This window comes from Meleagris gallopavo, chromosome 2 (assembly GCF_905368555.1).
Source record: "Meleagris gallopavo chromosome 2, MGAL_WU_HG_1.1, whole genome shotgun sequence".
NCBI lineage: Eukaryota > Metazoa > Chordata > Aves > Galliformes > Phasianidae > Meleagris > Meleagris gallopavo.
Genome location: NC_139405.1, coordinates 65592537 through 65608172, shown reverse-complemented (window position 1 = coordinate 65608172; position 15636 = coordinate 65592537). Strand labels below are relative to the sequence as shown.

General features: G+C 37.6%; 1 protein-coding gene across 3 annotated transcripts in view; it reads right to left on the bottom strand.

Moving 5' to 3' along the window:
• Positions 1-15636, bottom strand: part of CDK19 (cyclin dependent kinase 19) — a 140442-nt gene that overhangs the window by 18587 nt on the left and 106219 nt on the right. For all 3 annotated transcript variants that reach the window (XM_085217475.1, XM_085217474.1, XM_019613055.2), the window contains one exon: positions 14812-14943. In XM_085217475.1, coding sequence (XP_085073601.1) covers positions 14812-14943 — 132 coding nt within the window. The remainder of the gene's footprint in view (positions 1-14811; positions 14944-15636) is intronic.

Here is a 15636-nt window from a genome sequence, read left to right as displayed (position 1 = left end):
CTAGTTTATAAGCTTTTCCACTTTCTTTACTGTAAAGTCTGATCATTGGGCTTTACAATTTCAGCAGGATATAACTCGTTCTGTGCGTTACATCAATTTCTTAGGCTTTTATCTTTCTTTGATTTGTTTAAAGCCCTACCTGCATGAAAACAAGATCTACAGCTCTTGAATTTTCATCTGTTCAAGCAGGTAATGCAGCAAATTAATCATGGAATCCACTGAGTTGGAAGAGACCCTTAAAGACCATTTAGTTCAACTCCCCTGCAGTGAACAGGGACACCTACAGTTACATCAGGGTGCTCGGAGCCCCATTCAGTCTGACCTTGAGTGTGCCCAGGAATGGGGCTTCCACCACATCTCTGGGCAGCCTGTTCCAGCGCCTCAATACCGTAATTGTAAAAGCTTCTTCCTTACATCCAATCTAGATCTCTCCTCTTTTAATTTGAAACCATTTCCCTTTGTCCTATTACAATATACTGTACTAAAGAATCTGTTCCCTCTTTACAGTCCTGCTTTGGATACTGAAAAGTTGCTGTCAGGTCTCTCCAGAGCCTTCTCTTCTCCAAGCTGAACAGCCCCAGTTCTCTCAGCCTGTCCTCATACAGGGTGGTATTCCATCCCCTGGATCATTTTTGTAGCTCTCCTCTGGGCACACTCCAACAGGTTCATGGGTACAATTCCACAAACAATTCCTCTTCCAGCAAACGTTCCACCCATCAAATCCATATCTTCCCAATTTAGAGAGAAGGATATTAATGGAAGTTGTCAAAGACCTTAAATAATAATTCTTACTTGGGTAGTAGGCATAAGTTATGTACTCCAGTATGGAAATTAATTACTATTTGAAAAGTTGCACTTACATTTAATAGTATCTCCTCACTCATTTTCATGCTAGAGAGTAAGTCCTTTTGGAGACGGTTTATTTAGAGGCCAAAGGGGTTCTAACCCCCTTAGGTACCCCTAGGCGGCTGTGCCACCACTCATTATTCTACTCATAACTGCTGTGTCCAGACTGATCTTTTCCATTTGAAGAAAAAAAAAAAAAACCACTAGTGTTCTTCATAAGAGTAAGTTAACTAGGAAATCTCCCTAATGCTCCTACCTTGGCAGATGTCAGAACTTTGTCCCTTCATACATAAGATGAACTATGTGAAAGAAGAATCCCTGTGACAATGAATTCTCACTCCTGATTCTGTGATTAATATGGAGAGCACATCTTAATCAAAAATTCAAAAAGAATTCAAACAACCAAGCCATTATAACAACTGAAAGTTACATTGGAATAAACCCTGATAGCTCCCAAGTTGTGATTTTACTTAGTATAGAACAAAAATTACTAGAGGAGCCAAGCATGAAAATATTTTAACTCTGACAAGTCGTCTAGTAAGTTATAGTGCTGGAGTTCAACCTTTTACATTTCTTGCTATGTACCCTGCAGCTTCAAAGAATTAATATAAAGTACTTAGTATAGAAAACTTGAAGGTTTCATTTCCGTAAGTGAAGATTAAACAGCTGGAAAAGGCCTTACAGCCTTGAAGCTCCAGTGGGTCAGGGTCTTCCCTTTGTGAATCCAGCTCCTTTGTAACCTGATCTTGAACACATCCTTGGCACATATTGAAATCATTCTCAGAGTTAATGATTTTCTGCCAAATTTATCTAGTTTCAACCCACTCCTTTTTTTTTTTTTTAAAGTAGCTTTCATAATCTACAGTAATTATTTTCAATATATGGATTTATTTTTTTTTCTAGCAGGAATACCTTGTTAAATTTCATCAAGTTTAAGAACTTCATCAATATGAGCATCCCTTATAGGTATTAACCTACCACATTGTTCATGTTACTCAACCAAACAAGAACTTCAGATCTGACTACAGAAAAATGTGTCAACAATTAGAAATCTTCCCGTCTGGTGCCATTTCAAATGTTTTCAGTCTGTGCTCCTTAATAAGACTAATGATTATAGCATCCTAATAGAATCAAATAATCTAATCCAAATAAGAAGGACTCCCCCCTTCAGAAATTGGCGTTTACTGGGACAAAGCTTAAAACACATAAGCATTAATTTTCAGCCACAATGCATTCTCAGTCTAGAGCAAAGAAATCTTTAGCACAACAAGAACTACTTACAATGCTTATTTACAATGAAATTATATATACAATTTTTAGTATACAAAAGGCAAAACTTTTTTCTCTCATTCCAACTTCTTTCAAGAGGTAAGTTGTTTCATTGCACCTGAACCAAAGCTGAACTACATACTATATTCATTTTACTTTTTCCCCAGAACCACTGAAAACTGGGTCACAGAGATCTTACAAAGTTGTGTTGAATATGACATATTTTCCAGTCTGATGTCTCAAAAGGATCTTGATGAATTTACCAAAGTGATAAAATCAGAGGGTTCTGTTTTCTGCAGTTCTCTCTACTATCATTAGGATTCAGAAACGATCTGTGGTAAAAGGCTTCTTCCTCAGTGAAACAGCCCAGCAGGAAAGGCATTATGAGGTGGGCTGCACTGAAAATATCCACAGGAAATGTTCTTCTTGAAGGAATTAAACATCTGAAGGTCCACAGGCTGGACTGGTTAGTTTTCATTAATTCAAATGTTAACTTGATCCCCTCACCTTTTCATTTGCTCTCCCAGAGTACCACTCCTCGCTTTCCCCAGGTTTACATCAAGCTTGACTGCAAGCCAGTTTTGCTCACTGGTTCTGGAAGTAAAGGGCTTCATATTATACTCCTTTCCCTAAATTCCTCACTGAACAGCTTCCTTATGCCCTGTTCAGGACTTCTCACCAGTGAAAAATCCTTCCACTATAAAAGTATATCTCAACTATCACAGAGTGATTTTATGAAAGGGAAAAATATTCAAAAAAGATGGTCTGTTGTGGCTGGTATGTAGACCTGCCATACATACAGACAGATCTTTATGTCTGTCTACATCCCAGTTTTAATACCTGTAACACTATTAGCTTTATAGGTCAGCTAGTAAATCTGAGAAAATCCTGCATGACCCATTCTACTTGAGCACTGTGGCCAAGGAGCAAGTACAAAAGGATGCCATATAGGGCTGATTAAAGGCACAAGTACTCAAATATTCCTTCCTTTCTATGGCAAAATTATTTAATTTTTGTATTTACTTTGGTATTTTAGAAACATTCTTTAAGAAAATTAAGACAATAAGACAGTATATTGAGCAATAGTCTTGATACTCATAATGAAATATCTTTTTCCATGCATGTTAACTAAAATGTTTCATTTGAAGACAAGACAGAGACCAAGACAAAACAAACACTTTGTATTTATTAGCTGTATCCAGGAAAAGAAATGCATAAATAACTCTTAACCATTCTTTAATAAAACTCTGTTGAAGAAAATAAATTAAAGAATTAGAAAAACATTTGTTCAGCTGTAGCCAGTTGCTGTAATTCATTATCAGTGCAGTTTCATTAAATAGCAACACTATCTCAATCAGCTTGGACTTTTTTTTATTTGAACACAAACTCTAGACCATAGAATATGCCTGAACGTTGGTAAGGGAGTAACACATGGATGCCAGAATACAGCTTCTCATCAAGGGCTAATGCAACAACTAGGCTAACCCTTATCTAGTTTATCACATTATCACAGCCCAAATAAAGCAACCCAGGTCACATGTAAGAGCTACCATGCAAAGATTCACCAAATTTCAAATCAAGGCAAGGAAAACAAATATCCCAAGAGATCAAAAACCTGAGAGGAGGCTGTGCTGGGCAACATACCTATTCTTTTTTCAAGTAAATATTGATTTGTCTAGTCATAGAATCATCTGGGTTGGAAAAGACGTTCAATATCATGAAAACCAGATTTCAACCCAGCCTACCAAGTCACATCACTAAACCATGCCCCTTATTGCCACATCCACACATCTCTTAGAAACCTCCAGGAATGGGGATTCCGCTGCTTCCCTGGGCAGCCCATTCCAATGCCTAACCAACCTTCCATGGAGAAATTCTTCCTGATATCCAATTTAAACTTCCTCTGATACAACTTAAGATGTACCAGGGGAAGTTGCCTCTTGTCACTTGAGAAAAGATAACAACGCTTCTCTTGCTGCAACTTCCTTTCAGGTAGCTGTAGAGAATGATTTGCCCTCAGCTTCCATTCCCCAGATTACATAATCCTAATTCCCTCAATTACCCATCATCTGTCTTGTTTTCTAGACCCTTCATCAGATTCACTGCTTTTCTCTGAATGTATTCCAGCAACTCAACATTATTCTTGTAGAGAGGCACCCTAAACTAAACACAGTATTTGAGATGTAGCCTCAACAGTGTTGTGCACAACACGGGCAATTAAGAGGATAAGAGGGTAAAGTTTTTATGTGCAACATGCTTTTCAAAGGGAAGCAAAAATGGTATCAGGTAGTGAGCCAGAAATTGACTATAAATTCAGCAATGTTTACTAGCCTTTAACAACCAGCATCACAACAGAACTTGACTCAAGAACAAAGTTTATGCTGTAAAATCACTGAGATGAATGCTCTGCAGACAGAAAGGATACCTCATGGAAGCCTGAAGGATGCCCTTTTCCTCACATTCGTACTAAGAATTTAATGAATTTCAGTGAAGACACCTCACAAATTTTGAAGCAACTTGAATGAAATTCTGAGTTCAGTGAAATTGACTGCAATTTTCCGCAGGACTTTGGTGGGCCACAATTTCTTCATTCTCTCTACAAAGATTTTTTTTAAGTTGTCGAAATATTTATTCTCCCATTTAGATTTCTATTCTCCAGTGTATCTGCATTAAACAAAGATCCTGGGATCATATATTTCAGGTTTCTGCTGTGCATTAGACACGTTAATTTGTGCATTTAGACATTAACATGCAACACTACACTTAAATTACTGTGGTGTATTTGACAACGCAGCTACAATAGAATTAGTATGGGGAGTGGCAGTATGATGGAAGGCCCTAATAAGTCCTCTCATACAGTGAAAATACAAATGTAAGCAAAAATTCTACTTAGAAGAGTTTAAATATTTAATTTGCAGACTTTCACATTTCAAAAATTTGTAAATTCCACATTCACAGTTCTGTATACAACTTCCTATTTTCCTTATGTAGCCCATATGCTGAATAAAACAGGCATTCTCAAGGCAACCTTATCAGCAACTGTACCATAAAGCACAATAATTGAATTTTCACCAGCACTAGCAACTATTTTTCTAAGTTCCTAATATTTGCCTTTAGAAGAAAAAAACAGATCAAAAGACAAACCTGTAAGAATTTTCAGCACTTGTCTTCCCAAATCCCACCTGCACCCAAATCCTATCTATTTTTACCATCAAATCACACATACACACACACACCTCTTCAGTTGTGATTCCAAGACTGCTACTGTATAAATTACAGGTTAACTACATCAGCCAGCAGTAAAGTAGGTTAGCATTCTTGAAAGAAAGAACAGAACAATGGCTGCATGAAAGCTGGCCCATCTTCTATCTCCTCCTCTTCCAGAAAATGTGGTGAGTTCCAGCCATAGGTGATGTCACTTCAGGACAGAGAATTAGGTCACTGGGACAAGTGATGAGTTCTGGTGAGGAAGTGTGACACTTACAGAAGTACTTCTTTCCTAATCCTAAGCCGTTGGATGCATCAGAGAAGGGAGAGGGCTATTACTGTTATGACAGCTCTGGTACCTCCAAGATGCACTAATGCATGTGCTGCTGCTTTTGTTCCAGCAACTGCAGTGCTCATACCTTGCAGGGCCCAACTGTTACTTTGACAGGCTGCCAAAACTTCTCAGGGAAACAAAAGCAGAAGAAAAATGTTCTTTTAGTGACAACTCATCAAAAGCACACAAAGCTCTGTAGCTCGAGGGCTACGTCCCCTTCCAAATATCAAACAAATACAGCAAGTAATAGAAGTACGAAAGCTTCCATCCCACAGTTCACAGGAGCCTTTTAAGCTGCAAAGTGCTAGGCATAACTAATACAGAAGTTGTTACTGTTTCTTCCTACAGTGAGGAAGGAATCAAGAATTGGCAAATTTCGCAGCTCTTTGGTTAAACAGTACTTACAAAGTTTTTCAGGGAACATCCACACCTTTGAATATTCACTTTATCACATGCAAATAACGATCAACAGTATCACCTAACCATAGGATCGGGAGGATAGAAAATCCTGATTCCTTATTATGATGCTTTGCTATTAATTTCCCCTCCCTCCTCCTCCTTTTTTTTTTTTTTTTTTCCCATTTTAGTATTGTACAATCTATACACCACAAATAGCTCAGCACATCAGAAAATCGTTGTATTTCCTGTGCTATTCTGAACTGTAGTAAATGAGAAGACATCAGTACGTGTTCATTGCAAAAGAAATACACCTTTTTTCTCATGCCTCACTAAACGTAGAATTCTGTAGCAGAATATCTTAAGAAACCAGCTGTTTTGTACACACTGGAGTTCTCTGGATGTTAACTCTATGCTAAATACAGAAGGACGATGAGTTTATAATCTGCTGTGTACTCTCACTTGGCTTGTGTCAGAAACCATTACAACTATTTTTACTAGGTCTGGCACATCAACTCCTAGAACATAACATAAGATGAACAAAAGGCCTGCCTATCTAGGAGTCTGAGTTAGTACAAAGGACATGTGCGAAGGGTACCTGCATGGCCTCTTCCAGTTCACAAGCCAAGTCAGTCTTTTCTGGGAGTTATTAAAGTTTTTAATGCCTACACCTTACTTCAGTCAACAGAGAATACACACAAAGCAATCTTGCCTCTTAGATGCACAGAGAGGCTTACTTTTCCTACTCAACAGATCACTTCACAGTATCTAAACACTTCTGTTACTAAGGAGTTCAAGATCAAAGCTATTTCTAATCAGGCAGTGAGAATAACTCCTATATAATTATATGCAACTATATTGGATAGGCAACAAAACAAATGACTGTGAAATGTAATTCTGCAGTCAGTCATAGCCATTGCCAAGAATTCTACTTGTGAAGCAATCCCAACTGTCCCACTAATAAGTCATTCTACTGAATCAGTACTGCAGTGTTGAAAGTTTCAGTTGATATCACGGAAATAATTGTGCCTCAAGATCAAACTGATGAATTAGCTGAAATATTCGACTGCACCTTGTTGTGATGGCAGATACTTGGGTTTCAAACAAGTTCTACACCCAACTTACGTGACTTTTTTAGATACAGTAGTAAACACAGCACTTTAAAAGCCTTCATTACTACCCTTTTTGGCTAGCATAAAGTATTTACAGAACTAGGTTTTCTAACAGATAGTCTTTTGGATTTTTAAAGGGCAACCTCATGTTTCATTTAAGAAAATAAAATCAGTCTTGTAAAAGAAGAAGAAAAATTGAAGTACCAAGCATCCTTATGATGCTTATGCATCAAACCAATCACTTGTTAATATACAAAAGGAACAACGTATCTGCAGTATTTCTCAAAGAATCAGTTTACCCTGACACATACAGAATGAGTATGAAGAGAAGTGGGCAAAAAGTATCTCCTAGACTTCTTCAAATGCTGACTCTTGCTTTCTCATGTCATCATTTATTTTCCACTTCCACATCAGCATCCATTATTTGCTCTGGGCTACAGAAGACACTGAAAGGAGTACTCCTGTCTTACCACTCAAAATCATATTTTGAACTGAGCTCCCAGGATAGGTGCTTGGGGAGGCTGGAGAATCAGTCCAAAGCTCACCCACCTAGTAAATGACAAAGTCAGTGAGATACAAGGAAAGAACGTGCTTGCTGTCACAAAGCCCAGTGATTATCAGCAGCTGGGCAGAACGTAAAATTGATACTCTCAGGAAAAAAGAAATTAGAAGGAAAAAACAGGACTAACACTATTGTAGGCAGAGTGGTTTTTTTTTGTTGGGTTCTTTACATACATGGGGCTAAGTATAGACAGATTTTTGTAGGGACCTCTTGCTCAAATTGGTTTCTCAACACAGTTATTGCTTAGAAGATATTCTGCATTCTAGGTATTCTTTAGTCTATTTGATTTCTCCTTCTTCAAAATAATCCCCGTTAAGTCATAATAATCACTATGTAATAGAAAATCTGCGAAAGTACTGATAAAAAACCAAAAGTATCTGGTTTGCCCCCTCAAACACTTTGCAAGAGAGGAAAATATTGAACACATGAAAAAGTATGGGGTGACCACAGGTGGTCAGAACAATTGGTAGATTCAAGGTGTGAGGTCCATAATGTGTATTTCTTAATAACAGATGCTAAATTACATCCTAGGTTCTCAGGCAAGTGAATCTAGTCACCGACTTTAAATATATATAAATCCATAACACTTACTGGAGCTCCCTATTAACTGATTTTATCTTCACGATAGTAGTATTAAGTAGTATTCTCATTTTATAGGTAATGAAGCAACACATAGGATGGGTTAAATGACGTGCTGAAAGGTATATTCAACACGTAGGACTGAATCCGCATTTAAATCTAAGTCTCCTGAGACCCAGCTTATTGTACTACAAGATAACATTTCACTGTCTGCCCCACATTAGAGTACTTCCCCTGGATTTACATTGGAGACAGGTCTGACCCACTATACTCTGAGTCACAGTTCTTATCATTCTCCTGACTCTTAAGCTAGTATACACTTGAACACATACACCAGACTCTCCGGAACTGAAAACAGCTACGGGCTTTACCAGCTTACTTTCAGACATCAATATGTTTGAGAAGAGAGGGCAACAGAACAATTAGAAAAATGGAACGCTGAATCTTGAAACAGTTCAAATGTGTCAAACAGTCCAACAATCCTGTGGATTATATCCTGTGAGTTGCTGTCAGCATCGCAAGTTTCATAAAATACTAATTAATGCTGCATTAAAATGTTCTTTTTAAAAGACCTAATCATAAATACTTTACACTTTTTGATGACTGCTACAGTAAGATGGTGGAGTGTAGTATATTATTACTTTATAAGAAGAAACATTTATAGTATTTTAGAGAGCACGGTGAAGCAAAATAAAAAAGCAGCAGTAGGTCATCTAGCACCTGCAATAACTAGATAAAAGAGCAACAATTAATCTTCAGTATTTAAAGGTTTTGCTCTCAGAAAAAGAACAGCTGTGATAATCCAAATGAGATCAGTTTACCATACGCCAAAATAAGTTTACAATAAAATACTATCTGAATCCAATTACTTCCCATGTCATATAACATTGTCCAGGGCAGGAACAAGGCTCCCTTCCTGGTGTATCCTGAGTTTCCTTTTCAGAGTGCATAAATCAGTACTGAACTTCTTTAGTATTTCTTTTGTAGTTCTCCAACAACCCCTTAGCCTCCTCAAATAAAAAAGTAATGCAGATCACTATGTAGCAGTCAGAAGCTATCTTCCATTCTGGCTACAGATTTACTCTTTTTAATCATCTCAAGTACATATAAAGCACTCTCCTTGCTCCCATGGGTCCACAGACCACAGGTGCGAAACCTCTACTGCAATTTTTTTTTCCCTTCCCAAGACTTCTGGTTGGCTCCATTTGCAATTTCAGGTTTATCAGATTCTTCAGATAGGTCATAACTCTTCCCACCAACTTTCTCCCAGATCCAGAAGAAGCTGAAGCACTGGTCCAAGATTTCCAGAGGCATCACAGCCCAGCTAGCATGCCAACAATCTGTGTACACACAGTGAGTACAGCTGAAGCATTCAGAATGTGTGGGACTTGATGTACAGGCAATATGGAGCACATATGTACATATTTCCATCCTAAATCCTACATAATACACTCCAGATATTTTTTTTTTTTTTTTTTTTCCTGCATAAAGTTGAACTAAGTTGTTAAACATCAAATGGACCTCAGTATTTATTATAAACTAATTCCCCTTGATACTCTTAACATTTTCCTGGGACACTTACTTTCAAAGGCACTTGATAACAGGCTATACCTTTTACACATTTCCAGCTTCCATATCTTTGTCTGGAAACAGAATGAGGTGACAGTGCACTGCCCAAGTTTTAAACTACAAGTTTTCCATATGTAAATCTCATTCAAGCTCAAAAATGCAGTTCTCACATGGCCACTGCTGACATTTCTACTGACTTGCAAACTAGGCAAGTGAATTCAGCTAATTAACTAACTCCGGCTAACTAATTCACAGAGACACTTTTGGTTCTCAGATTTATTTTTTCTAAACAAGCAACCCCTTCCTTTTCTGGTACAGAACAGATTTTTTTGTCATACTAAATGGATTGTTGAAGGATCACTCTGAAAAACTCTTTTGCCAACAAAATCCAAACAAGCTACAGTTTTAGAAGCCATGTGATAACGTTTATCACATACACTCGTCTTTAGCTAAGGCAAGTGGAAAGGAGAAGTAAGATAACGTTGTTTGATAGCACTGCTAACTACACAAGCTATAACTTGATAGAAAATAAGCCTTAACTATGTGATTTCCTTGATATACTGTTCTAAGATGTCCAACAATGAACCAGAGTAGAGAATGTCACATGCATTCCTAAAAGCCTATAATCAGAAGTTCTTACTAGTTCTACTTAAAATTGTAGTACAGGAATCTTTGCCACTTCAGCCTTGCTTCTTTAGTATTTTGAATAGAAAAGCACTTTCCTATTATGCTAGAAATTTTCTGAAAGTTCAGCAATTTTATTAACGTCAGCATAATCACAAGCATTTTATATTTTCCCAGTTACATGGTTTCATCTGAAATTTGTTCAAAGTGACTTTCTTTGCATGTTTTACTTCTTTGTTAGAGTATTAAGATCAGATGAACACATGGAAACAGATCCTGGTTTTGAATTACGGTGCTGGAAATGCAGACCAAGGCCTCTGCAGGCTACAATAAATTTAGTATAGACTTACATTTGGTAACAGAACAGAAAGAAACCTTTGGCTTCCTCAGCACCATTTTTCCCAATCTGTACTCATCTTGTAAGTCAGTTGCTTGTAACTGTGGTAGCAGATTATATAGGAAACTTTATTAACAAGCAGGGCTTAGATTACAAATGTTCACAGTTCAGGAAACTAAACATTGTTCCACGTGAATGACTCTAACACAGGCTTTTTACTACCCTTTCAACATGCAGAAAGCAAAAGCTATTTCCCTGTTTCCAGCAACAGTATTTTCCTGACACCTGCGTCTCCTCAAAATATGATATTATATTTGCAATGAACCACTCCTTGTTCAGCCAGCAAATAAATGAAAAGTACAATCTTTCATAAGGATGAAGGGACACGTTAAATATAGGGAAAAAATGACAGTAAAAATCTACCTCTAAAAAATGAAATGTGCTTATGTATTGTTTTATGTAATACCTAATTCTTTCTAAACAGACCACACTGAGCCCAATTCTTCCCCAAAATCAAATCTACAAAATGTAACTAATACCAGGTTCAGAAAACAAGACACACACACACAAAGAAAATCACATCTGAGACAAAAATCAAATTCTGTTTTCATTCTCTGGTCATGCACAAGGATTATTTATGTGCAAGAAAGCATATTACAGCAGAAAGAAATCAGACTATAGTAGACAGTGTCCAGGGTATTATGAATATGCTGGTAATAATTCCAGAAGCACACTTTCTGGTATGCATATTATATGTGGAGCTATGATAAGGAAAAAAAGTATGATACAGAATACAGAAAATAAACAAAAACCATTAAGACTGAAATCACTAAAAACTTAAACATACATCTGAATTATGCCCAGCATAGTTGCTATAATGTTCAACGTGTTGCAGTAGAGAACTGGTTACAATGCATTTCTAGCAAATTCAAAAACAAAAGCATTTCTCAAAGACAAAACTTGAAGACAACAGACCAAAGCTGATATAATGGTGCTGTTAGACTGATTTTATTAATATTGATGAAATACACAAAATTATATCATACAGAATGCATATGAAAATACCTCTGTAAAATTAGAAGCTACACCAAAATTTACTTTTTCATAAGTTGGTGTATCAAGTTGACCTTATTCTAAACGAATATATTCAAGTGAGTAGCAGATAAATGAGAATCTTACATAATTTATGAGTGATTACTAAAAGTGATGCAGGAGGGCTCCTGAGGATTATGTAATTTTTAAAATAATTTTATTGCACAGAGATTTAATAGAGCTTTAAAAGTTGTACAAAAACATTCACATATTAACCTGCAACTCTCAGTAGCACGATGAGCTCATTAAGGCAGCCTTGTTATAGTTGCACACAAGGCTAGAAGCAAAACACAAGTCTGGACTCATTAAAAGCACAAACATCACTGCTGTCATTTTCTTGATAGAAGAACCAATCTTTTCCCTTTACCTCAAAGGGAAAATCACCTCCATACACCTTTCTTTCCTCTTCAGTTACATGCTTCTCTAACCTTTCATTCAGCCTGCAAACCTCACCTTACATCTCTCATTTCCATTTCCACATTTTTTATTTTGTTAGCTGAACCATTTGGAATATCCTCAGTACTCACACAGCATGCCATGTATGTGTACCCATTCACTTCTCTATTGGAGATTCATGGGTGTGGGTCTGATACAAGAAATAAAATTCTTAGAAATAGGCCAAGGTAGATCTCTCTGAAGTAGCACCACCCTCTACAATTTCACAGAGACTCTTCTGTCCTAGTATAGGATGCAGAACCCTCAGGGCAAGAACCAAGTAACTTAAGACCTCAGCAAAAGGAGTTGTGGGAGGAGCTAAACAGACTATAGCATCAGGGAGAATAAGTAGGATGTGAACACACTCATCTCAAGGACCTTGCAAAGGTTTCTGGAAGATGTTGAGGTAGATTTCTTCACACAGATGCTACATGTCATCTCCTGAATCTTCTAATAAAAAAGAAGGAAGGACTGGTTGAGGATGTAATAATCAATGGCAGCCTTAGCTGTGATAACCACGAAACAGTAGAATAATAAAGCATCGATAAGATCTATTGGCTGTATCAACAGTAACGCAGCAGCCAGTAGATTCAACATAGATATCGCCATTATTTAATGCTCGTGGATCATACTTGGGCCACTTTGGTGATCTGAATATAAGACAGAACTGCAGATAGCTCAGGAAAGAGCCTTTAGGATGTTCAGGATCTGAAGTAGCGGACATGGGAGGAGAAACTGAGGGACAGGGACTTTTTCGGACAGAAGAGAGCACTAAGTAGCCACTGAGTACCTATGGAGAGGTAACTGAGGCTATATAGTAGACTCGCTACAGTAGTACATGACAGGACAATGAGAAATTTGGGGCATAAATTAAAACAAAACAGGTTCTGACTAAACCTAAGGAAAACATTCTTCCTTATCCCCCAAACAGCTCTCAGAGTATACAAACTTCACTTTTTTGAGATTAAATTAAAACCAAAAGATGTGTCACTAATGAGCAGCAGTACACTGTGTAACACCAGGGAAAGTCCAAAATACTCCTCTTTCTCTAAAATGAATTTAAAGTGGGTCCTAGGTAACTAGTACCATTTTGCTTTATGGACATACTGTGCCACACTACTTGCTAATGTAGACATTGCTATCTTAAGAGTTAAGGTTTTTCATTTCAGAAGAGGAAAAGGAACTCTAGCATACAAACCCTGACTTACTTTTTCAGCCTGACAAATTTGGTCCAAGGATAGAAATGCAGGTTAGCTGCTTGCAAGACTGAATCTATACATTGTCAAAAAGTGCAACACACAGCTTTGATGATGAAAGCCTTTCTAAACTGTTCTCCTTGACTACAGTTATTTAGAAGCCCTCATGACCTTTTTTACGGTTTTTTTTACAGTTACTGCACATTTGGGAAGGCAAGATGAACAAACAAGCATTTTGTTCAGCTCAGATCATCTTGCATTGGATTCTAAATGGCAGACAAGAGAAGTAAAGAAATCTGAAGTGCAAGTCCACATCAAAGAAGTCAGATGACAGTTCATTCAATTTTTAAACTTTTTCAGTACTTTTAGTGCATAAGGGTATGGTTTGATAAGAGGAGTTATTTGAGACCGTGAGACCTTACTTAAAAATGCAAGTCTACACAAGTGAACATTCCACCAAGATGCCAGTTGATCATGGCAAACGTTGTCTTTTTCTGATCAGAAGTCCACATAGTATTTCCAAAAACTTCTATGACAGGAAAATGCCTGCAACTGCAAAGAAAGTCACCTCCACATACATATGGGAAATTTAATCCCTTTTAACAGAAAAAGAACTGCAGAGGAAGCAATATCTCTGATACATTAACCTAACCACACAAACAAGATACCTCTTGTGCACTTTAGTGTTTTTATTCTCTAAATAGTTGGGCACTGAGGCTGACTGTGCTTATGGAACTTACGAAGTGGGAAGGAAGACAAAGGCCTGGCTACCAGCATTTCCTGAACGTGGAATACTACAAGATCTCAGGAGTGAATCTGCAGAGTGTATACAGCGCATGAGGCTCTCCTTATTAAACCATACACTTCACAGAAGCAACTGGACATAGAGTACCCCAGATGAAAACCACTTAAACTGTCAAAGGTCTTTCCTTTTTAAAGATGCTAGAAGACTAAGCCTGCATCAAAAAACTATGTAGACCAATGTAGACATTATTTTTATTAGAAAAAAGTAACAACAAAGAACTAGCACATTTTGAATGTGTAACACTAGCTTTAAGTCGTACTGAAAAAAATAAAAATACAAGTACCAAGTCTTCAAAGGGTTTTAGCCTGGGTATTGGATTGGATCATTCTCCACCTACTGCTACTTCAGGAAGGAAAAAAAGAAAAGAAAAAAAATAGCTATAGTCAGCTGACTGTCACATCTACTCTAAGGCTATCCTCCTTTAGAAAACTTAAACACGAGAACTTACCAATAGCCTTTGTGTAATGTCTGGCTCCAAGTAGCAGCTCTGGAGCTCTGTACCAGAATGTCACCACAACTGGATCCAAGTCTGCCAACGGCTTCAAAGGTGAATTGAACAATCTGGCAAAGCCCATATCAGCTACGAAAGACAAAACAAAACAAAACATCTTACTCCAAATAGCAAGCCAGAATTATACACTGCAAGAAAACTATTAGGACTAAAATTCAAAATTTTAAAATTCACAAATCCAAGTTTCTAAGTAAACAGCAAATCACTCATAACAATACTGGGCCAAATTTATCTTAGGCTACATTTCATTTACTTCCTTTATAAGACTAGGAAGGATAACATGAAAGAGTTTCCATCATGATACTGTTAAACTATAAATAATACAGATAGTCTCTTATTTAAATAAATCTGTAACAGAAGCATAAGAAACTGGTAATGCTTATAGAATCAGATAACATCCCAAGTTGGAAGAGACCTACAAGGACCACTTATTCTATCTCTGGGCTCCACACAGGACCAATATTCAAATCCTGTGTCTAAATGTTGTCCCAACCCTCCTTGAACTCCGTCAGCTTGGAGCCGTGCCCACTGCCTGGGCAGCCTGTTCCATTCCACCACCCTCTGGTAAAGATCCTTTCCCTAACCCTCTCCCCTGACACAGCCCCATGCCATCCCCTCAGGCCCTGTTGCTGTCACCATAGAGGTGACAGAGCTCAGTGCAGTCCCTCCACTCTCTTCCGTCTGCTCTTTCAGCTAACTAGTGGAATTGAGGATAAAGCAAGATAATCACATCCAAAGTGGGCAATGTAGATGAAATAACAG